Source organism: Folsomia candida, unplaced genomic scaffold (genome assembly GCF_002217175.1).
Source record: "Folsomia candida strain VU population unplaced genomic scaffold, ASM221717v1 Fcan01_Sc008, whole genome shotgun sequence".
Taxonomy (NCBI): Eukaryota; Metazoa; Arthropoda; class Collembola; order Entomobryomorpha; family Isotomidae; genus Folsomia; species Folsomia candida.
Window position 1 is genome coordinate 16609 of NW_019091200.1, and position 24008 is coordinate 40616.

A 24008-nucleotide genomic window follows, 5' to 3' on the forward strand; every position below is an offset into this window, starting at 1 on the left:
GTCTCATGCAACATGTGTTTACAAATTTTATTTCGAAGTGTGCTGAGTTTTCTTATAAGAGTTTTAAAAGTTAATGTGCTGAAATGTTGGGGTCATTAATTAATTATTAATTAATTATTCCGTCAGACAAAAAACACCGTTCATCCAATCAAAACTAATCAGTCATGTTTACATGCATACGGAGAATACTAAAGTCGAAATAGTATCAATGTTGTTGTACATACACAATATTATGTTTTATATGTATCTTGGATCTTGTTTTTATTCTTGGGGTAAATTATCCGACAGTACAAATGTTTATCTTGCATATTTAATTTTAAATCTCACATTTAATATTGCTTGTTAGTTAGTTACTCGACCAAGTCTTTGTCATCATCGGAGGCATCTTTCTCGTCGTCTTCGTGCGAATGTGTGGTTCCAGCATCGGCTCGTTCCATATAAATTTTAATGCATTGTTCCGCCTCCCTCAGCATTCCAACATTGGCCTTATTGTTGCAGTTCAAAGCGTATTCCTCTGCTTTTTCAAAATGTTGATTAGCTTTATCAAATGTTTTACTTTTAACTGGAAAGAACAAAAATTATAATTAGGTATATATAACTATTTATTTTGCATGTATCTATTTGAAAAAGAACTCCAACCTTCACACTGTGCCAGTAAAATCTCTGCATTCATTTTCCAAATATTGTCGTTGATTTTGGATGCTTCGTCCAAACATTGATTTCCGTATATCTTGGCCAAGTCAAACTTGTTCGTTTCTGTTGATGTTTTATTGATTTTAGAATAAAACTATGCATAACATTCAAATTCATTTAGTCCAACAAAGTTAGAGGAATGTAGTACAAATAATACCGTAATAACAACGACCAATCTCGTGAAATAAGTAAGCTCTAAATTTAAATATAATCAAAATTTGAATTATTATATAATATACTCAAGTTATAATTATAATTACATTTATCTTACTACCTCTCAATCGGGGTTTTCGAAATAGCAAGGCGGGAATCCCAAATTTCTGCACCTTCTGCAAATGACCCTTTCAGTGCATAACTGCGTCCCAAGTAGTCCAGGGCTCGAGATTTTGTTTCAGGCATTTTGCTTAACAATTATTTTTAAAAGCTTTAAAAAACGCCTGGAAATGTTCTGTAAAGAATAAAATGTATGCATACTTGTCCGCAGCTACTTTGAATTCTTCTTGAAACGCTGTTGCAGCATTGTCGTAACTTTTCAGCTTCATTAACGCCAAGCCTTTAAAGTGGAGAATTTCCGTGAGAAATTCAGGTTTTCGTGGGAGAAGTCGTTGACTGATTTCTTTAATTTGGCGCAAAGCTCTTTCACATTCGAGTTGACAATCATGAGCCCTTCCAATTTTAAGTGCTATGGTCAAATAAATTATTACTCTTAACTTATTTCAGACAGCATTGTTTCAAATGTACCCATATGTAAACGCAGTGGCCGAGGAAGCCGTGGGGACATTAACACTGCAGGATATGGGAGGGAAGGATTTATATAACAGGCAGATGATGAGGATATCGAATAACCGTTGGGACATTGTCCTTCTGTCCCCGTCCCCACGCTTCCACGATCTCTGGATGTACGAATAAAAATCGAAAATCATACTTACCGTGCTCGATTTGCGAAATGTTCTTCACAACCGCTCCCTGAGCCGCGTCCATTTTAATCTTCCGAGATGCTTCCATTTTCTCTCTCTCTTGTTGTCTTAATTCGAAAAATGAGACAAATAATTACAAAATGAGGATTTAGATATTTACATAATTTTACTTACTCATATTGACGGACCATCTATTTAAAAAATATATTTATTAAGTGATACTTTACTTAGATAAAACTTTATCGCATGGAATAAAAACAATCAGTTTTTTTTACATCATTGTTGAATGTCAGTCCAATCTTGCGCGCATACCTTCATGTGGAAATTTAATATTTTAATTAATTCAAATTATGACTATTGTGTATTTTGAAAGTGAAAATTTTAGTACATTGGATTCTGCTGTCGCCAAAATTTTTGTCTGATTTCTAAGTAATTAAGAGCTTCGTTTGCTTTACCTCGCAAGCCTTCAGAGCTACTTTGAGCATCGCCATGAATATCTAAAATGAATTAATATAAACTTCGTGAATTTTAGTTTTTTTTTAAAGAATTCAGGTCTATTACCTGGCCGCTTCAAAAACTTTGTAAGATAATCTTTGTCCTGTTGAAGAACACCAAGAATTTCTCGGTCAACCCATCGTGACCTAAGAATCATGATCATTAGACATGAAATTAATTAGCCAATCTCACTAATGTTACCTGGCAAACGTTAGAGCATTTGCTTTTCGGCTTTTCTGCTGTGACTGCTTCATCTCGTTCAGCGAGGAAAGGACGCAACAATGTTCGGGACCTTTTTATCATGTTAATGGTGTTATGTAAATGTAAATTGTATATTTCATATAATCTTAATGATATTTTGGAGCTATAGTCAGTTTGTCATCTCATGCAAAGTATATATGTATGTACCTCGGTTGGCCGCATTAATCTCATCTATTTGAGGAAGAACCGTGTCCAAATCTTCAATTTGTGTTGCTTGTTGATCTGAAGGAGATTTTGCGTGATTAATTAAGAGTCTGAGGCCAAATGTACTAAATATTAATAGATAATTATGCTGAATTACCTCCGATTGCAGTAACAATAGCGTCTTTCGCTTTATTAACTCCTACGCGAAATTCCTCCTTGTCCTTTCGACTCCGGTAACCTCGATGATAAGCCATCAAAGCCTGTTCAAACTGTCCCAGGTTAAAGAGGGCTTCGCCATATTGGTAGAGACCCATAATATTGCTCTTTTCCCCCTCGACGAACGACGCCTCTGCGTCGGCCAAGGCTGCCACAGCGTCACCAAGTTTTAAATGACATTGACTCCGTGATACACGTGCACCTTTGTTGTCCGGCTGCAGTTCTAATGCCTAAAATAATTCGGGCATACTTAAAACAAAAACTTCAGAAATTGAGGGTTTTCTGTAATTTTACTTACTCTATCGAAACAGTACAAAGCTTTTCTGAAATGTCCGGCACGGAAGTGCATGTTGCCCTCATCGGAAAAGGTGGTGAAGGTCGAGATGGACAAGGGGCAGTGGGGATATTTTTTGAGTCTTTCGTCAATCTCCATTGTTTCAAGTTGCGTAATGTTTAGATGTCTTTAATGTGGAACCTTCACAATTATTTTTCACTATTTACTTTCCCGTTGTTGAAATAAATGGCTATGAAAATACAAACAAGTGAATATCAATTCATCAAATAACGAGCAGTGAGATCAAGATCAAGGTTATTTGACACTTCATCAGTCTATAAGGGAGAAGCGTTACCTAGATACTTAAGGTCAAGCAATCGTGGGTTCCCACACGTTTCACTCTCTGATTGACAAGAGTTACATGAATTTATGTCAACTTCTAATTTATTCATACTACAAATACAAAACCCAGCCTTATACGCTAACGACGTCGAAATAATTGTATTAATTAATAATTTTATTCGTAACAATTATGAGATAAGCCGCTATAACATATGTAGGTATGTCTACATGTATACAACTTCTAAAAAGTAGCTAAACTACTCGTAAAGTAAATATACATAGTAGGATAACAAACCATTAGTAAATTTGGAAAATAAAAACATTATCATTCATAAGTACTAAAAACAAAAGCATTTTTAGTTTTACTTTAATTTTTCAATGGAATAATTGGGGTTGGAAAGATCAGCATGACGAGGGGATTCTTACTCTCGATCAAAGATGTTGTAAGCATCTTGTCCATGCACATGATCCAAGCATAAATTAAGTTATCCACAGTTTTGAGGTACACCGTAAGCTCTTGTTCCTCTGTAAACTTTTCAACATAGTGATACACCTCGTCTTCACTTACACCGGGGAGTACTTTGATTGGGATTGAGACTTTGAGAGCAAAGGCTTTATCCTTGCAAAATTAAGACGGGAGGGGTTTTATCATTGTAGAAGTAACGACATCATAATTTCCATAATCCAGAAAAACTACTTTGTACGCGTCTTTGTCTGGACAAGCCTCCAAAATTTTAGCTCTATAGTAGCGTAAATCATCTTCAATGTTTTGCCTGGCCGCGACGTAAGTTCCATTGATCAGAGATGAAGGATCCAGTTGAGGGGCATTTTTCCAATTAGTAAAAAATTGTGTCAGTTCTTCACTTAGTCCATCCGCTCGATGGTTGTCACCTTCTAGCTGAATGCAAATCGAGTCATAATTTTCTATGAAAGACACAACTCCTTCATATTGAACTGACATGTATGCTGAGGGGCCACTAAATAATTCCTTTGCAAGACCCTGGTCGATCATGGGAAATTCGTGGTCAACGTTTGTATAATACTTGCAGAGGTTTGGCTTTCTTAGGCCAAAATCATCAAGAAGTGGTATCCCTTCTTCTGAGGCGAGGGTCACTACACACCTGATAGAGGGAGAGAGACAAGTGTAAAGGTTAAAACTCAGTTTAAATAATTAGAAATCTCTACTTTATTATCTTACTTTCGAATTTCTCGGGGATCCACGTCATCAATGAAATTTGCATGGCTAATGTAACATTCCAGATTTTTTTCAATAATCAACTCCATCAATTTGCCCTTGGTGGTTTCATCTGAAGGAAGTTTGCTCGGGTCCGCTGCCAATAGTTCAATTAAATAGCAGGGTGTGGCTGCTTCAGGAATCTCAACGAGTTCTTTCGAAATCTTGAGCATCTAAAACATAATTCATGATGACGATACGATTTAATGCGGCACGAACTATTTCATTAGAGTTTCTACAATTAAAACTTACGTCTTTTTCCTGAACATTGACAAAGTCTCCGTAGTCTACCAGTTTTACCAAGTACCCAACCCTTGACTTTTGAAAAATGGTAGCTCGATAATTCATTTTGTCCTCGCCATACGCAACAAGAACAGCATCACCAATATCCTTTGAAAAGTCCTTGGCCTTTAAGAACAGTACACATTATTAATAACACAAATAATCGAGTGATAAGAAGGTACGAATAGAATAACTTTATGTTTGTATAGTGTAAGTTAAGTGTAGTCTTGACTTCGTACTACGAAGTGAAGACTACGAAGTTCGTAGTGACTGAGGAGTAATATTACTTACGTCTTTGGAAGTAGAGTCATACTTCAACAATCCAGCATCAACAGCCTCCATTATAGTCGGATGAAGTTGAAGATGCACTTTGAAATTCGATCCCACTTTTGAAACCTTCGTCCCAAAGACTCCGATTTTCTGTCCAATCCAATCACTGTAATCATATCGAGGATACTTTCCAAGCATTTGTGGCCCTAAATTATGTAAAAAAAAATAAATTACAATATATTAATATCTAATCCAATAGTAATATCGCACAATCAGATTTATTAGCAATATTAATTGAGGTCGATCAAAAGTACGTCAATGAATTGGGAATATTTTACCTTCATCATCATTGGTCCCATGAGTACTTAGCGGAACAAAATCAGCTAAACCCAAATTCATAACCATTTCGAAGCCAACATCCTTCTTGTCACACGTGAGCCAAACTTCAGAGACTCCACGGTCAATTAGAGAAATTGAGAACACTGATGTATTCTTTCCTTGGAACAGCGACTTGTAGTCATACTTTTTCCACTTTTCCTGTTCCTCAAATGGGACAACTTGAGCAAGACGACACATTAACGAAAGCTTTGGAAGTCTCAAAAGTTCTGTTGACGACGGATATATGGAATCAGCCGAGATCAAAATATCCACTCCTGAATCCACCATATACACATTCACGCCCTTCTCTTCAACTAAATTGACCTCTGCTCGGTGAAATTTCCTATGAAATATACAAAAATAGATTTATTATGTTCGTAATCGTATGCTTGTTAGCAATGACATAAATCCCATACCCATCCTCAAATTTGACAGTTACAGGAAGTCTATCCTTCAGACAAGCAACGTCAACCGGTGCACAACCGGCAATGTTGTGCAAATGAAGATCCATTGCCTCCTTAATCTGCCTTTGAATAACCACGGAAGTCTGATCCACCACAATGATTTAAAAATTGTCAGGGCTGTGCATATTGAGCAATTTGTACGAGTACTTCCTATTGATCATCAATGGACGATCCGGATAGCACCATTCGTCCTTAAGAGTGTCCAAATCCTTATCAAGCAACATTTCGGCGTAATCAGTCGTCGTACTTGTTCCTAAAACAAGAAAGAAAAGAAATGGTGATATTTAACTCCAGTTACAAACAAGCCTGTTTGCTCCTATATCTCTACGTTGCGAAACGCAGCCAGGGTTGCAGTGCCGGGACAATAAAATTGGGCCCTTGCAGGGCCAAAATTCATATTTCTGGCTGTAGTCACCTGTTTCTGACTTAATTAACAATACTTAATAAGATAATAAAATTTCATAGTGTTTAAAAAAGTATAAACTTCGAATTAAAAAAAAATTTTTTAATTCGAAAAAAATTGTTTTTAGAAAAATAGTAGTTAGTGTTTAAAAAATTATTTTTTAACACCGCAAAATTGTATTATTTTATTAGGCATTGTCAATTAAGTCAGAGACAGGTGACTACAGACACAAATATGAATTTTGGCCCTGCAAGGGCCCAATTTTATTGTCCCGGCACTGCATCCCTGGCTGCGTTTCGCAACGTAGAGATATAGGAGCAAACAGGCTTGGTTACAAACTGAAGAATTATTTTTTAGCACTATGATAAAAAAAGTGTTAGATTATCAAAGACAACTTGATCTTTGACCCACTTACCGAGTATTATTTTCTTTCTTCTCTAGCAAATCTTCTTTCAAGTTTTATGTTCCTTCAATTTTTTGTCGACAGGCTCGTAAAAAGATAACCAACCCTTCGATATCTTTTTTTTTTTACTAGAGGCAGTTTTATCTTCTTCAGTGAGGAGAAAAGACTAAAATAGTGACTAACTTTGAATTGGTGAGCGAAGTTGTGGCATGTTATTACAAAAATTATCACAAGGTGGCAATAGTGATGGGAAGCACTCTCCGATTGACAAAGTTACTCTTATTTTATTTGCTGTAAAATCTCGCGGTAAAAAGGTTTCCACCTGCCCCATACAGTTCGCACCCAATTCCATTCAAAGCTTATGGCAACTTAAAACTTTAGACATAGGGTTTTGAATGGAAGTGGGTGCGAACTGTGTGGGCCAGGTGGAAACCTTTTTACCGCGAGATTTTATAGCCAAAAAAAGAGGAGTACATGAATTTATGTCAACTTCTAATCAAATTACCACCAAACCCAGCCTTATATTTGCAGCTTTATAATTTTGTGTTATTTTAACATAATTAATTGGCCCTGTGCCCCTTCCCATGATGTCGCAATCAAAAAACTGACCTCAGATTCGAAATCAGCGACCAAAAAACTATAAGAATGGATATTTTCCCACCCCCAACAATGCTGATATAATTAATTGAATTATTTGTAACAATTGTAAACACGGAACATGTGAGATGTTCCTATACGCATGTTGGCCATACCCCACCCCCTCGTTTTGAAAACCCCCACTGACCTTTTTGAAACTTTTAATGCACAAAATGCAAGATCATACTGCCCTACTACCAAAAAATAGGCTGATTTGACCAGTTTCAAGTCCGGTCATTGAACCATTTTCTTGCAAAAGTGGCCACATTTAGTGGTTGGGGGGACAAAGTTGCCTAGTACAAGTCTCGTTCCGCAATTTTTTTAGTCTGCGGGAGGCGCTCGTGGGGGACGGTCCCTGGGTGAGCTCCCCATTGCAGCTGCGCCCCTGGACCGCCCTGCCTCTCTGGGGAGTCGGGTCCACCCGTGGTTTGTCCCACAGCCCCGACTCTCTTCCCGTCGGAGGGGTGGTCCGGGGGAACAACGCTGCAAGGGGAGAGCCTTACGGGAAGGTCCCCCTCCAATGCTCCTCCCACCAAGCAGGCTCACCGGGTGGGGAGCCGGTGGGGCTTGCCAAAAGTGCGGGTGGCGCTTGGCAAGTGAGAGGGGCTCTCTACCTCCAACCCTTGGGTGACGCCGCTCTTTAGCGATACCTCCCCTTGGGGCCGACCGGGTTCCCGAGTTCGAAGTCTTAATGGGGGCCGATTTACGGGTGCGCTCCCACCTCGTAAGGCGAGGGTCAGACGGGCCCCTAGGGGAACGCGGTTGCAGAGGCGGTGACGTGGGCAGGGCTTTCCCGGTCGGTGGAGGTAGATCCCCGCGGACGCATTCGGGCGTCCGCGGGGGCCGACCCGCGTGGAGCACGAGGGAGCGACGTCCTCGTCGTGTGCTCTGGAAACGCCCTTCTTAGGGCGGCCAACAGCTCCCCCCTTATAAATGCATGGCATGGCGACAACCTTTGTCGCCATGCAATAATTTCGCAATTTCTCGGCCGATTTGCATGAGATTTAGCAGAATGCTTCTTATTGGTGTTGTTGACATGTCGCAATGTCCCACCCACCGCCCATCCCTTGTTTTCCACGGATTTCGTCGCCATGCCATAATTTCGCCATTTCTCGGCCGATTTGCATGAAATTTAGCAGGATGCTTCTTATTGGTGTTGTTGACATGTCGCAAGGTCCCACCCACCGCCACCCTCTTGTTTTCGCCAAATTTCGTCGCCATGCCATAATTTCGCCATTTCTCGTCCGATTTGCATGAAATTTGGCACAACGCTTCTTTTTGGTGTTGTCGACATGTCGCAAGGCCCCATTCATCGCCACCTTGTTGTATTCGCCAAATATCGTCGCCATGTCATAATTTCGCCATTTCTCATCCGATTTGCATGAAATTTGGCACAACGCTTCTTTTTGGTGTTGTCGACATGTCGCAAGGCCCCATTCATCGCCACCTTGTTGTATTCGCCAAATATCGTCGCCATGCCATAATTTCGCCATTCCTTGTCCGATTTGCATGAAATCTCGCACAACGCTTCTTTTTGGTGTTATCGACATGTCGCAAGGTCCTACCCACCGCCACCACCTGGTTTTCGACAAATTTCGTCGCCATGTCATAATTTAAAAAAATAATAATTCGAGGGAACGAAATGTGAGTGTTGACAATTTTTGTGCGGTTTGTTTATGGGTTACAGTTTGTGCGACGCACACTGGTGCCAAAGGTTCCAGGGTTTTTCAAAATAAAAGTTTTTTAGTCGTCGGAGCAATTGTCGCAACCTTGTAATTATTACTAAAGTTGTCAAGCAACCTTGGACGCTTCTAATTACACAAACTTTTATAGCACGATTGCTTGACTTTTGGTGTCTTAGGAACGCTAGCATTGAATTACCAGAATTACCGTTACTAAAACCAAGCTAAATTAGTATTTAGGACCTTGGAGTTCATTCCTATTTCGAAAATCAATGAGAATGTGAGATTCGGACGATTAGTACAGAATGTCATATTCACTTGCTCCATCGACACTCCACGATCCAGGAAATCCCACCCCTTGTGCGTAACTAAATGATAACTTGGCTTTATTTATTATGCGAATTCACCAACAGAATGTGACATATTTCCCCCATAATCTTTTAGGGATTGCACCTTATGAAACATTGGAAAAGCAAGTCCCCAAAGAGAGCACAACCACTCAGGAAGAATTAGTGAAACAATTAATTTACGATGATCCAGTTTCTCTTTCAAAGTATTCAATTCATGAACAAAGTTGGTGCGATGTAAACTTTCGCCAAGTAAAATTCAACCAAATTATACTTGATTCGAAATACTTTTTTAGAGGTAGCCGTCTCAAAATCCAAGCTGAAAGTTCCCCTCGGTCTAGAGGCTTTGCATTTAGCAAATAGCAATCTCTTGATACTGCGACGACCGGAAAATGCCATACGTAACAAGTAAATAAATTGATCATTTTACTGACAAACAATTGTTAAATGTCGGCACCCTCCTGATTACAGGGATAGATCCGGTCGACCGTTTATTGGCATTCGCCCAGTACGACATTGTTAACGAGGACGGGTGTCAAATGTACATCGCTGTGGAGAACACGACCTCCAAAGCGTTAAAGTGGACAAGAGACGGTATGGTTAAAAGGCGGAAATGCCACGCGTCCGACCCCCCCCCCCCCCAAATTAGATGTCGATATTCGGAAGCAGATTTCAGAAATGTTGATTAGATCTAGAGTTATCCTCCTTACAGACAGGCAGACAGACAAAATCGTCGCATAAAGTAGCCCAAAGCTACACATTCAATCACAATAGCAATGATAACCAAATTGTTGAGAAAACAAAAATCTCTCAAGTTCACAAATTCATACCTTTCAAAATTTCCAATTAATTTTCTCTGCATGGGTGGGGAAAGGATGGTTTAGTTCGATGGGGAAAGTACACTTTTAATTCGTGGGTGGCTCCATAATTAATTATTTAGAGTTCAGTGCAGGGTTCGGAAAAACCCAGGGTTTTAATCAAAAATTATAAAACCCATGGGTTTTAATGGGTTTTACCATGTTAATTGGGTTTTATTTGGGTTTTAATGGGTTTTAATGGGTTTTATTGGGTTTAAATGGGTTTTATAGGGTTTTATTAGTTTTAAGTAATAACTTAACAAAAATAATTAGGAATTTGTATCTATTCGGAAATTATTTTGTTTCATAACACTTGAAATCTGTGATGCTAACTATCTGTGATGCTAACAATCTGTGATCTGTGATTTTAATTAAAACCCAATAAAACCCATTAAAACCCAAATAAAACCCACTTAACATGGTAAAACCCACTGGGTTTTATTCATTTACAACCCATTAAAACCCATTAAAACCCAATAAAACCCAACCCATTAAAACCCAGGTCGGAATACCCTGGTTCAGTGTAACAATGAACCTGCCAAAAAAATCGCCGGTAATGAGACCGTCATTTATCTCCCCACCTGCATATCATTTCATTACCTAATGCGTGTAGGAATTACAATATGTATGCCCCAATCATGTTTCCCGTGTCTTTGTTATGATAATAATTGTAATTTTGCAACCTAACAATTTTTTTCTTCTATTTATATCAAGCTCGCATGTTCAACGTCACCATGTACGATCACAAGTGTAACAAGGTTTTGCAAATTACACGATCATGTTCCCCAGGCTTCTGTTGTGCACAGTATTGCTGTGGTTTTTGCATATTTGGATTCAAAGGGTGTGGAAATGTGAGGAAATTTCAATCAAATTCACACGACACGATAATAAGGAATGATGAGATTAATCTGATTATTTTTCAGTATGTGACTGTAACGCTTTGTGAGACTGGCCGATTTTTGGGCCGAATTGAACAAGAGTTTTCATGGGATGAGACCGTCCTCAAGATTTTTGATGAAATCGGCAAAAATGTCATGATCGTGACTGGAAAGTTGGTGGACGGTACGGAAAAAATTTAATGACTGAACATTTGCATATTTAATTACTAGCCCTTTATTTATTTAGGAGTATTTGACGTAGCTTTTCCCGAAGATGAAGACGAACCTATCGCCATGATTGAAACTTTAATGAGTACTTTTTTTTATTTCATAGATACTCTAAAACTATTGTGATGACTGATTTATCTTTATTTCTGCAGACGCCCAAGAAGTCTCTGCCTTTTACAATATTCAAATATCCGGTTACGAGGACCCCTACGGACTTACCTTGCTGTCCATGACCTTGTCCCCAAAGTATAAAGCGTTGATTATATCTGCCATAATTTTAATGGTAAGCCCCCAAACCTAATCAACTTCACGCTGAATGACCACACCAAAATATGTCAATTAAACTTGCAGGACTACATGTTTTTAAAACCCACGACGGATTTTCCCCACTGGACGCAATTTATTCCGTACGACTTCAAACCAGAGGACCAAACGAGGGACAAAACATTCAGCGACGGGAGCAAGGAAATTATCGTGACGAGTATGAAACCGAGACATAATTGGATCAATATTTTACGTCAGGAGAGAAGATGTGGGTGTTGCCGATGGTTCTTCGGCTTCATTTGTCTCTGTTGTCCGCTTGGTTTTGTGCGAAATGGGCTGAGATGTGTGCTTCTTATCCTCGTTATCAGTGTAATTGTAGCAGGCCTGGTATTCGTAGTTGTGTTTTTTACTAGAAAATAATAAACCAACTTGAGAATTGAATGGTATTTGTGTGTAATCTGAACCTGTAAGAAAACTTAAAGGAGGTGCATGAGTGAGGTCATGCATATCTAATCGTAAGTGATAAATATGATATGATTGACAGGTTGACACAAGACGATATGAGAGCATGATTAATAAATACGTACATAATACTCATACACATTTATGTACCTTCAGTTTGTAAGTATTCCTCCGTTTTGCTGCATTCTACGTCTTGTTTAGCTCATAGAACAGCAGAACATTTTGGCAAATAACCAAGTTTCAAATTCACACGGAGCCAGTGTCGCACATATGTCAACATGGAAGTAACGACAGGTATTTGGTTGTACTAATATTTTTGGAAATTATTGATATTTTGATTATAGAAAGAGTTTCATAAAAATTTCGCTATTCTAGTCTTGGGTAAAATACCAGTCGACACGTTGGGCATCGTTTTGACCCATGAACACTTGCACATGCAATTTGACTGTGTCTTACAACCGATTCCTGCTGCATTCCCGTCATACCCGACGCAAAAGGAGGACACGTTCCTCCTAAAAAATTTGGGCCTTGTACGACAATACCCGTAAGGAGGTCAAAATGTAATGTAAATCGCAGTCCTAATTTATATGGAGTCGCATTTTGATTATTTATTTCACAGATACAGCTCATCCTACAATTGCAAACTGGATGACGTCGACACGAAAAATGTGATGGTGCAGGAGCTCATCAACTTCAAGGAGGCTGGTGGAGGGACAATCGTTGAAAACACGGTGGCAGGAATATCTCGAGATATTACGTGGTTAAAGACCCTCAGTGCCAAAAGTGGGGTTAACATCATTGCCGGCACTGGTACACAAATATACATAAAAAAAGTCACGCTTTCTCCGGGCCCTAATTTTTGCATGTTATGTGCAGGTTTCTACGTAGCATGTTCCCAACCTTCGGAAACATTATCCTTAAAAGTGGAAGAAATTCACGACATTATGAGCAAAGAAGTGAAAGAGGGGGAAAACGGTGTCAAGGCCGGGATTATTGGCGAAATTGGGATTTCGTGGCCGATGCATCGTAAATATTTTACTCGCCATAATTTCACCAATTTATTTTAACAAATTATTCCGATTTGTGAATGTATTCCAGCTTTTGAAAAGCGTGTCATCGAGGCGGTCGCCATTCTCCAGCAGGAAACCAATTTGCCCATTACCTTTCATCCTGGACGAGATCCACAGTCGCCATTCAAAATCATGCGAGTTTTCACGGAAGCTGGTGGCAAACCGGAAGACGTTATCATGTCGCACTTGGACAGTAATTCGTTGCATAATGCTTAAACTGATTTGCATTTGTACATAACTTTCTAAAATATTTAGGAACGCTATACAGTGACGAGTTACTCTTGGACTTTGCAAAATTCAAAACTTTTACACAGTTCGACTTGTTCGGAACGGAATGCTCGTACTACCAACTGCAAGAAAGTGTCGACATGCTGTCCGACGCACAGAGGATTGACAAGCTAAAAACCTTGGCAGATAACGGACACTTGCGACAAATCACAATGTCGCATGATTTACATACGAAACATCGATTGGTAAAAGTTCTAATTTACTTGATTCAATTAAAAAAACATTAGTTTTCATCAGAATTTTGCTTTGCAGACGAGTTTTGGAGGTCACGGGTACACCCACATTTTAAAAAACATCGTTCCCAAAATGAAGCTCAAAGGATTCTCGCAGTCGGAAATTGATCAAATTCTTATTGAAAATCCCAAGCGGTGGTTATCTCGGGGAAACGTTTAATTTTCACATTTTATTAAAAACACCATTACTAATTGAATACAGAAGTAAATAAATACATTAATTAAGGATATTTAAATGATATTACCTAATTATTAAACGTTCTAGCATGGCAGAGGGGACAATGTTTGTATCGCTGCGCCTTTTTTAGCATGGCAGGTCCTCCACAGTTTGGACACTCAAAGAACAAAGATCCCGACTTTAACATCTTTCCACTTATCGTACAGCGTGGCATTGTGTAAAAACTTCCTTCGGAGGACAGCAAATTGTTGTCGCTACTATCGCCTCTCATCACCGACGCTTCAGAACCACGTCGCCTAAAGTACAAACAATTATTTATTTTACGCATACTGTCAAAAATACTAATATTAAATCCATACGTCATCGTTGGGCTAAGATGTTCATCATTGTCATCATCACTTCTCTCCTGCCGAACGGTTAGCACCTCAGTCGCAATGTCACCGTAGCTCGCATCAATATTCTCCAACTGGGACAATGCTGCGAAATAATCGATCGCATTGTTGACCTTGATTGACGTCCAGGCTATTATACAATTCACCCTTTCGACGCCAAGAATATCGGTGTAGTTTCTGGCAAAAAAATTAAAAGACAATTCGCAATTACAATTTTAGTGACCACACGTATTTTTTTACCTTAAATACGTCACAAGGGATGCGGCACGCTCAAAGTGGTTGGTGTGAATTGCTTTCAGCACGAGGATGAAGTAATGTGTCGCCATCGCCCCGCGCCATGGGGATTTGTACATCCATCTGAACTCCTCCGCACTCCTGGCTTGATACTCGAGGGGGATAAACTCGTTGAACTTAAAGTCGATCTCGTCCTCTTCGTCCACGGACGACGAGGTAAACGTTAATTTTGTTCGTGGCTTGGTTCGCGACCTTGCGAACGGGTTTTGCCTCGTGATTCCGTCCTCCCGGAGAAGAATTGCACCCATGACGAAGAGTTTTTTGATGTTCATGAGACTTTGGGAAGAATTCGTATCTTCAAGGGCTCGTAGCGCGGTCTAAAATATCATTAAAAATGATTTAATAAAAAGCTATCTAAATGTGACCTCGCAGAAATTCTGTGCTCACCGTAGAAAGTAGTTTTCCTGCTGCGAAATTTTTACCACATTTCTTTAAAAATTGTACCGCTTGCATGATATTGCCAGAGGAGAGAAGTTGCCTAACATTATTGTCCAGAAATATGTAAAAACAGCGCAAATTTATCGATTTATGAAAATTTTCTGAATCCGAAACTCACTTGGTAAGTTCTAAAATGGACTCTGTAACCATTGGAATACCATGTTCGGTTGCAATCTCCAGTGCCAAACTCCACTCTAAATTGGTCATTGCCACGTTCACGGCGCTCTTAGGGTCACCACATTTCAAATACAGGTCGACCTTTCATAAGTGACACGTGACATAAATTAGTGACCCATTATCAATACACAAATAACTACAACTTACCGCTTCCCTCGTCATCCCGAGGAACCTATATTTCTCCGCGATCTTCCCAATGACAGGATCTCCGTGTGAGGCTCGCTTCGTCAGTTCCTTCAACTCTAAGAAATTCTCCGTGACCATGTGACACTCGAAAATCCTATCGTATTCTTTGAGCTTTCGAAACATTTCAAGCGCAGTGGGAATTTCACCTTCGCTAAAATGCTTCTCTGCCTTCTCGACTGAATAGTTGTTTGCATTTATGTCATGCGACGCATCTCCGGAACCATCAACTTCTGCCAGAATGCGACATCTTTGTCGTGGGTCGTCCAGTTGTTGCCACATTTCGAGGGCAAGATCTCTGCAAGGTTGAAAATGTCAACTAATTTGCACGTATTGCCTAAGCTATCAGGCAAATAATTTGAATATGTAACTAACAATCGCTTCGCTGTCACATAACATTTCGACGCATTTATATAGTCGCCCAGATACGCGAGGATTTCTGCTTCTTGCAGCTGCGGAGGGATGAATTTGAGCTGTTTGTTGAGAAACTGAAGAGCCGAGTAGTTTGCGGAATGGACAAAGGCGAATTCGGCGTCGTCGAAATTTCCCCGTTTGAGCTCTTCTTCTCCAAGAACGTTCCACATTCTGGGGTGGTCGAGATGCTTCACGTTCTCTTTGTACGCGGTGATTTGCATTTCATCCCCGCTCGAGAAACTTTGGCGTATCGCGTCTAAAATTTGCATGTCTACTTTGAAAATGTGAGAAGAATTGGGACGTTTTGGCTGGTGGAGAATTTCATCTAGTTTCACGAAAGTGATGGCGAGGTTCTGGGAGGGAAATGTTGCAATAATTATTGCAAAATTAATTCTAACGCTAAAAAAATGCGAGTGAATTATTATTCTTACATTGAATCCAGCTAAACATCCAGAAAGTACGTCGAATTTTGGGAAGGTTTCAAAGACACCGTGACGAATAATACACCTAAAATTAGAAGCTTGTTTTATTTACATCTAGAAAAATCCCAGCTTTAACCAACTCACATTTCCGTCCTCTTCATGACACACAAAAAATCTGGCATATCTTTTGACCACAACATGCTCAATATTCCGCTCGAAATAATTGCCGCATCCACTTTCATTCTCGTCCTGTTCTGCTGCGAATAACCAAACCGAAGGCACCCGACCACGTCAAGTAAGACGATCTTGATTCCCGTTGGGTTCAGCAGGATTTGAAATGGGTGAGTTCCCGTCTGAAATTCAGTTTATAATCAATCGCATGTCAATAACTGATTTTTAAAAAGTGTAACTTACACTAATGACTTGCAAAAGGCCGCCCTGAGGAAGGCTGTAGATTTGAAGCTTTCCCGAGAATCTGGCCACAAACAAGCGGTCGAATTGGGCGTCCATGCAAACTGCTGGGTTTAACGTGCCCTGTGTTAAAATTCATCACGGTTTCGGACGTTATCTGAACCTCTGTTAAAAAAGTGAGTCTCACTAACCTGGGAGAAATCCTCCTTCGTGAGTTCTATACCCATCGTACTACACGACGCGGAGGGTCGGTCATCGATGTGAATTTGCTTAACAGAATTTGCCTTCTTTCTCTGTTCGCCCTCTTCGCCCGTCGCCTCCTTCTCGTCGTTGTCACCCACATCCACGTGAGACAAGGAGGAAATATATCGCCACAAGAGAATTGACTTCGGACCAAGACAGACGACACAAACATCCGTAAGACGCACCGCGAAGGGTTGTACTTCCAGCATGATGAGGGCTGTAAATCAGAAAAATTTTTGTATGGAGAATGTATTTTTTTGTGAAATATTTAATATAATGAAAAACGCTGTATAACAAACCATCGACACAAAATCCGGCCTTCGTAATGACCGCGACGGCATAAATTCCCTCTGAATTTATGGAGAGGAGAACGAATCGATCGCCGTGATTTTGCAAGTCTACAACTTTCCCCTCGACTTTTTGAACGTTCATCTGAAGAATGAAAAAGTAAGAGTGAAATTCTGCCTAAAATATGAATTTTCATGCAATATTTAAGTATGTACATACATTCGTCCTGTCCCAAAATGCGACGAAATTGTCGTCATCTTCAGAAAATGCATAGGCATGGATGTGACCATTTGATGCAAACTTATAAACTGGCTTCACAGTTCCAACGTACAACACAGTTTCAGACCCCATGGCTAAATGTATGCTGTTCCAATCCCATGAAATCGTGGATATTGAGGGACTACCAATTTTTAAGGTTGTCAAAAGCTGTAAAATTGGACAAAAAAATCGGTTCACATTCTTCGTGTGGGAACTTAAATACTGCATTTTTTGATTATTACCTTTCCAGAAAAATTGAAAATATTGACTTGCGCACCACTGACTTCTTGAAGATTTCGCTTGGTTCCACCCACCGCTATGAAGACCCCATTTGGAGACCAGTCGGAGCAAGAGATGGTTAATTGTGGGTCAAAAATTAACCCTTCTACAAAAATATATTTAACTTATTACTAAATAAATTTCCGAAAAAAAATTGCTTGTAAATTCTTACGCAAATCATTCACAGTTCTTAACAGGCAAATTTTATTTTCCCAAATCAGCCCAATCGTAAACGACCCCGTGTTCTTCCACGTCGTGTTGATCGGTTTCACCAGGAGCGACACCAACTTGCCCAATCTTCCCCCCAACTCATCATCAGTAAAGTATCTCGCTTGCTGGTAAACAATTCAGAACAGAGTGAATTTTTTATGCAAAACCATATCGTGTCGTTCACGAGTGCAGAATAAACATGTCAATCATTTCATTTCTTTGTAGTCTAGTTTTGCAAATAATTACCAGTTGCTCGCCCGAGTAAGAGTTCGCACAAATGGAATTGTCTTGCACGACGAGGAAACGAGTTTCGTCCAGCCATGCGACAGCCTGCGGTGGTGATGGAGCCGACCTCAGGGATTTTCCCCACTCGCGATTCCCTTCCCAGGACCCCACAACTAATCCGTCTGTCCAGATCGAGGCAAAATTTTGGATTAAACAATAATAATTTCAGGAAAGGTTGGAAACGTAATTTGAATAATTTTACAAAGCAAAGAGCCAAATTCCTGATCAAGGTCCGAGTAAATAATGGCGACTCGTGTCGAATCTGGCGACCATGCAAAGTCCAGAATAACGGAGGATGACTCATCCTGGAGAAAGTGCACTTGCTGGTTTCCTGACGTGTTTGAAATGAGCCAACCAATGATGACGCCTAATTTGACATGGAATATGGGTAGGGTATTTAAGAACTCTTGTAAATACACATACATATTTTTATCAGGCTAACAATGGAGGTCTCCTACCGTATGCTCTCCGATTTTGACCCATGATTTTGTAAATCGATAGCAAATTTTGTTAATTAATATGCAATTTGCAAAAGACACGAACTCCTAATGCGCAGGTTTGGCGGAGATATTTGCATCTTAAGGAGGAGAAAACGCATCCTAAAATTGAGAAATTTCACACTCTCCAAATTTATTGCCCGTTTTCTCCTCTTTCAATGCAAATATCTCCGCCAAACCTAAGTAATGGCAAATCTTGACTTTTGGAATTTTCAAATTAATTAAATTCATGATCGATTGACACAAGTTTGGTCAAAATCGTGCATACACTGCGAGACCTCCGTTGTAAGAAATATTACCATGCGCATCTGTCGACATAAGTTGGGAGGCTCTACTGTTCGGAGGCATCGTCCATGCCAAACGTGTCACGTCCTCCGTGTGTCCAATCAAAGATTCATTTCTCACCACGGTGGCCGTGATGTCGGTCGATGTGCTGTCAAACTGGACAAGTTTCAGGATGCCATTAACCGATCCCAGGGCCAAGGTGTCATTCACGTTGGAATATTTGAGACTCAGAATTTCAGTATCGACCAAATCCACCTTGGAACTGATGTACATGAATATTTTTCGGAAATCTTGATCCCCAACGGATTCCAGCGTCCTCTCCCACAAGTCGGGCTTGCTCTGCTGAATGATTTCATACTCGCGTCGAACAGCGGATCGCAACTGTTCCTCGTGACGGGGAGGTTTCTTACAGGAGTCAATGCTTCTTAAATTGGGGAGAGGATTTATCCTACAAAAATTTAGTAAGCTTATAAGCATTCATTTTAATTATGCTAATTGTGACATGCATAAACTACTAATTTATATACCAATCCGGTAGTGTAATTGTCTCCTCCTTTCGTGTAGAAATTATTGGCTTATCCAACTTTTTGAAATCAGAGGCAGTATCAGTTTCACCTCCAGTGTTGCATCGGAGAAATGGTGTCACGTTGGTCACACTTTGGTCAAGTCGACTTGGACCAAGTTCACCCTGTTCATCTCGTTCTCGTGATTTCTCAAATATTTGTGTCACTTTCCTGTCCGATTTTCTAGGATAAGCATCAGACTCAGTTTTGGTAGTCGTCGTATCCCAATGGGGTAGCAGAAAGCTTGGCCGTGCGATAACTTTGACTTCAGCATTTTCTTCTTCGCCGCACTCGGACGTTGTTGGCATATATTCCACAACATTGCTCAGATCGGGTTGAAAATGCGTGTCATCGGAGACGAACTCCATGTGAAAGTCGTCAAACTGCTGTTGCTGAGCGAATTCCTCGTCGGACCAGTTTGTCTGGACCATGTCGAATAGAGGTTGGAGGACTCCCAAAGAGTGGAGGATTGGAAGTGCGGGTTGCTGTTGCGGGCCCACTTCATCGTGAGAACTTTCACTCTGCGTGTTGCTGCTGCTTGTGGACGCGGAGGTGGAGATGCTGTCGTCAGTGTCACTGCTTTTCGTGGTCTCATCACTTCCGTCCGAGTCGGTACAAATGCTTTCTCTTGGATCGGAGTTGGCTTTCACCGAGTCGTGGCTTCCTGTACGAGAAGTGGGATCATTGCGTGACATTTTGCGAAATTAGTGAGTCTTGTCATATAAAATAGACACGTATTGCGAATTTTGGCACCAAATATTTCGCTAAAATTATTATTCATGCGTTCCCTACGTTACGATCCGTTCACACAAAATTTTAAAAGCAGACGAGACAAGGTGGAAAAAAAAGTTGAAAAAGTTCAACAATTCTCATCAAGTGCTCCTCAAAAAATTATAAATCGAACCACACACAAAGTAACAACAAAGTTTAAATTCTACTAAATGGGGCAAACCCTGCCTACAATGGACAATCTGGCCGCTGGTGATGGTGAACTCTTCGTTCAAGAACTACGAGTACTAGGAGACCAAGGCGCTGGTGCTGGCGACCTCCTCTTTGGCGGACAAGGGGACGATAACGCTGCTGCTGGTGAGCTCCTCCTCGTTCAAGGACAAGGAGACGAAAACGCTGCTGCTGACAACCGCCTCCTTGACGGACAAGGAGACGCTCCTCCTGCTACGGAGGTCACCCACGTCCCTCTCTTCGAGCACAGATCCTTCGCGGACAACTACGTCGTCGCCTCGTGTATTCTATCTCACTTGGCAGATGTTGAGGTCAGGGGTCTTCGAAGCGTTTGCAAGACTTGGGCTGCTGCCGGTGGCGTGATCCTGTCCCGACGGAACGGTGGCAACAAACGAGCCTACCTCACCTTCGAGCGAGAACGCGACGCCAAACGGAAGATCGGTCGGCTGAACAAGCTTCTCGCTCGGACGACCACGCCCCGCTACCTGCTTCCCGCTAACTACGCCGCCATGGGCATTTCGACCACCTGCATGCGGAGCAAGACCGATGTTCGGGCCACTCCGACGTTCCAATTGTTTCTGGAACGGTACGGCAAGTATGTGAAGAGCGTCGAATTTCACAGGACTTCTGCGCGACCGGATGACAATTTGATGTTTGATGACCTGAAAACTATTCTGCAGACTTGCGAAAATCTGACAGATTTCGCCTTCCTGCCGTACAAGGCGACGTTTACGTTTGTGAATCGAGGGCCGCATCATCAACAACAACAACTGCGAGAACAAATGGTGAGGCTTGATGCGCAAATTTATTTGCAATAAAATAAATTTGCAAAATATTTTTTACCTTGATTTTATTTCTGGATAGGTAACCACCTTTCGTCAAAACTTGGTCTGGACTCCGATCCGAGCTGCGATTTCACTCTCGGTGGCTATGGGACCCTTGAAGATAACCACGTTGATTCTGCATATCTGTCACCCTCGACATCTCGCGGTGCTTATCACGTTGTGCCCAAACCTGAAGGACCTCGCCTTTCTCGCACCCAATGTGGAAACGCGCACTTCTGCACAAGTTTTGGCAGACTGGGAGGGATTTCAGGATGCGGTGAACGAGATTGGGGGAATTAATACCATTGAATCGCTAACTCTTCAAGAGTGGGATCTCGTTCCCAATGTGGAAATGAAAAAGTATGCAAATATTGAATATGTAAATGTCCTTTTTGCTCGAAAATGCTGTAAATTTAATCTCAAAATCTTTAATTTTTTTAGCCTCCAGACTATCAAGCTGTCCATGCGGAGAGGTATTTCCACCCTTCCCGTGTCTCAGAAGATCTCCTACTTGACCATTTATCCTCAAGTATGCAAATTATGCATATCATCCCGACCGGAAATGATGGCTTAAATACATTAATTCTGATTTTTATTCTCAAAGGTCCGAAATGTTGATCTCTACTTGTACCAACCACGCCCATCTCTGGCCGAGAACGGTGCCATCCACCGCTTTATTAATCGATTTCCTGGGATGACCACGCTCCTCGTGGACATCAAGCCAAGTCCTGGCGTCGTTGCGGACTGGACTCCTTTTCAGCAGCAAGAGCACCTTGTGAGTTGACCAATTATAAATTTTATAAAAATTCAAATTCCTGGTTCATCTATTTAAGAAAATATCATATTTTGACCGGATAATTTCTTAAGTAGATATTCAATTCTTAATTTTTTGGAATCCAATTTTTTAGAAAAAAATATTTCGTCTAAAATCCTTGAAATTTTTTAAAACGTGGTAAATAGTTTTAAATTTTAGTTCCTTTCTTTAATATAAGAGTAAAAAACGAAGACATTTTTGACCAAACTAGTAAAAAAATACCAATCCTTGAAATTTTGCACTCCAATTTTTTCAGCAAAAACTATTTGAAATCTAGACCAAGTCTATGTGCGTAATTTTACTTGAAAAATTCGCAAAGTATGTTGGAAAAGCTAATAAAAACTGTCGACACAACCGTTACAAATTTAATTAATTCTCTAGCACGCCATCGCCAACGGCCATCTCTTCAATCCGGTCGAGTGTGCCATCAACTACAACGTGAAGAATTTGTTCATCTTGAATCTTCAACTGTTCGAATTCCACGTTCATCCCCCGTCGTCCCAGAGTGGAAACCTCTCTCTAACTTTACCAAAATGTGCCCGAACGTGGAAAATCTCGCAATTTCTTTCAAAGGCGCACCCAGATATTTTGCAGGGTGAGCATAAAAGGATAATTTCTGGTTTTTGTTAGGTGATGGTCATTATTTTTCATTTTTTTATACAGACAGGTCACCCTGCCGTACAAATTGGACGAGATCTTCAAAGTTGCTCAAGAATGGAGGAAATTGAAGGCGGTGGCAGTGTCAAAACCAGCGTTTCGATGTCCAGAAATTCTGCTTGCGTTTAGCCGAATTGGTCTTATGAACAGTAAGTCGTTATTTGTATCCATAATCTTATTCGTAATTTATCATTAGTATTTTATTTACAATTCCTCTTTCATAATTCGTAACGTTTATTCGTAGTTTTTCATTCAGAATTTTCACCTCACCCAATTTTTCATATTTTTAGACATCCACGACTTGACCCTACACCAGAGCGCTGCGAAAAGCACTTACAATAGGTACGGGTTACACGGAGATGAAAAGCGAATCGACCAGACTCTCCTTCCAGCCGTTATTACGACCGGGTCTCGGCTCCAGTCCTTCAAGATGAGTGGTTTCGAAGAGGTAGGTTTTTCGAAAATTTTCGAAAAACACGCTCCCTGATTACAAAAATAATAATTTTGTTAATGTATCTATTACAGATCACGGAGACCGTCCAACAACCGCACCACCAGCACCAGCAGGCAACTCCCAACTTTTTGGAGAGGGAGGCGCCCTTCTTGGGAAACGTGTCGTTGGAGAAATTTGAATTCAATCAACCGTTTCAGACGGGAATCACGTTGTCGAAGGATCTTCAAATAAAACTTATCTAAACAATTTTACGTACTGGAAGAAAAATTTGATACATTTAATTTTGTGCCGAAATTGAATTAATTGGATGGTTGAGATGATAAATTGGAAAATAATAAATTGGCCAGTAGTAGCAAAATACAAATTTATGTAATTTCGATCACTGATTTTTAGCTTATGGAACCGTCATGTCCGTCCGTCCGTCCGTCTGTCTGTCTGTCCGCCACGATAGAGCCAAAACGGCTGAACCGATTGACTTGAAATTTTCACCATATGCATATTAGACAAAGTTAGGAAACGAGTTCGAAGATGGGCGAAATCGGTCAAGTGGTTGACCGGTGAGGGTCATCGGAGTGGGTGGGGTATTATGCACCAAAATTTGAAAATTGTCATAAAAAGCTGAAATTTGGTGGATAGGTTACTTATGGGTCCTAATGGAAGAATATGAAAAGACATTTGTAAAATTGTTATCTGGAGCGACTCTATGGGGTGACCCGTACCGATTTTTAGAAATTGATGTAAAAACAGGAAATTCGGCATCG

At 40.5% G+C, this 24008-nt stretch overlaps 6 protein-coding genes and 1 long non-coding RNA gene across 7 annotated transcripts; 3 read left to right on the forward strand and 4 right to left on the reverse strand.

The window, feature by feature from the left end:
• Window positions 1-237: 237 nt before the first annotated feature.
• Window positions 238-3348, reverse strand: LOC110853092 (tetratricopeptide repeat protein 25). Its single transcript, XM_022101323.2, has 14 exons — window positions 3025-3348; window positions 2668-2956; window positions 2514-2588; window positions 2307-2397; window positions 2172-2251; window positions 1999-2107; window positions 1886-1922; window positions 1785-1801; window positions 1623-1717; window positions 1168-1375; window positions 968-1096; window positions 851-888; window positions 640-756; window positions 238-562 (listed from the first exon to the last, which is right to left on the reverse strand). The coding sequence occupies exons 1-14, from the start codon at window positions 3157-3159 to the stop codon at window positions 351-353; spliced, it is 1632 nt and encodes a 543-aa protein (XP_021957015.1). The 5' UTR covers window positions 3160-3348; the 3' UTR covers window positions 238-350.
• Window positions 3349-3499: 151 nt separating this feature from the next.
• LOC110853093 (maternal protein tudor-like) lies at window positions 3500-6943 on the reverse strand. Its single transcript, XM_035854401.1, has 7 exons — window positions 6789-6943; window positions 5923-6223; window positions 5467-5849; window positions 5150-5334; window positions 4829-4984; window positions 4541-4749; window positions 3500-4463 (listed from the first exon to the last, which is right to left on the reverse strand). The coding sequence occupies exons 2-7, from the start codon at window positions 6015-6017 to the stop codon at window positions 3971-3973; spliced, it is 1521 nt and encodes a 506-aa protein (XP_035710294.1). The 5' UTR covers window positions 6018-6223; window positions 6789-6943; the 3' UTR covers window positions 3500-3970.
• A 2046-nt stretch (window positions 6944-8989) lies between these two features.
• Window positions 8990-12120, forward strand: LOC118436460. The gene is made up of 9 exons (XM_035854597.1): window positions 8990-9454; window positions 9539-9667; window positions 9738-9849; window positions 9913-10035; window positions 11013-11149; window positions 11222-11360; window positions 11424-11489; window positions 11557-11687; window positions 11756-12120. Exons 3-9 carry the CDS (start codon window positions 9834-9836, stop codon window positions 12086-12088), a joined length of 945 nt encoding a protein of 314 aa, XP_035710490.1. The 5' UTR covers window positions 8990-9454; window positions 9539-9667; window positions 9738-9833; the 3' UTR covers window positions 12089-12120.
• A 154-nt stretch (window positions 12121-12274) lies between these two features.
• Window positions 12275-13951, forward strand: LOC110853283 (phosphotriesterase-related protein). Its single transcript, XM_022101534.2, has 7 exons — window positions 12275-12424; window positions 12506-12674; window positions 12750-12940; window positions 13007-13156; window positions 13229-13393; window positions 13456-13673; window positions 13741-13951. Exons 1-7 carry the CDS (start codon window positions 12409-12411, stop codon window positions 13879-13881), a joined length of 1050 nt encoding a protein of 349 aa, XP_021957226.1. The 5' UTR covers window positions 12275-12408; the 3' UTR covers window positions 13882-13951.
• On the reverse strand, window positions 13877-16298 carry LOC110853095 (WD repeat-containing protein 35). The gene is made up of 8 exons (XM_035854596.1): window positions 16229-16298; window positions 15759-16150; window positions 15348-15681; window positions 15142-15281; window positions 14973-15063; window positions 14532-14902; window positions 14259-14468; window positions 13877-14195 (listed from the first exon to the last, which is right to left on the reverse strand). The coding sequence occupies exons 2-8, from the start codon at window positions 16064-16066 to the stop codon at window positions 13967-13969; spliced, it is 1683 nt and encodes a 560-aa protein (XP_035710489.1). The 5' UTR covers window positions 16067-16150; window positions 16229-16298; the 3' UTR covers window positions 13877-13966.
• Window positions 16299-17672: 1374 nt separating this feature from the next.
• Window positions 17673-18307, reverse strand: LOC118436501. The gene is made up of 3 exons (XR_004835507.1): window positions 18155-18307; window positions 17871-18033; window positions 17673-17804 (listed from the first exon to the last, which is right to left on the reverse strand). It is a non-coding gene; the product is annotated as an uncharacterized LOC118436501 (long non-coding RNA).
• A 1479-nt stretch (window positions 18308-19786) lies between these two features.
• Window positions 19787-23587, forward strand: LOC110853098. Its single transcript, XM_022101327.2, has 8 exons — window positions 19787-21283; window positions 21363-21682; window positions 21764-21851; window positions 21927-22097; window positions 22518-22731; window positions 22800-22942; window positions 23084-23241; window positions 23319-23587. Exons 1-6 carry the CDS (start codon window positions 20480-20482, stop codon window positions 22862-22864), a joined length of 1662 nt encoding a protein of 553 aa, XP_021957019.1. The 5' UTR covers window positions 19787-20479; the 3' UTR covers window positions 22865-22942; window positions 23084-23241; window positions 23319-23587.
• Window positions 23588-24008: the final 421 nt, after the last annotated feature.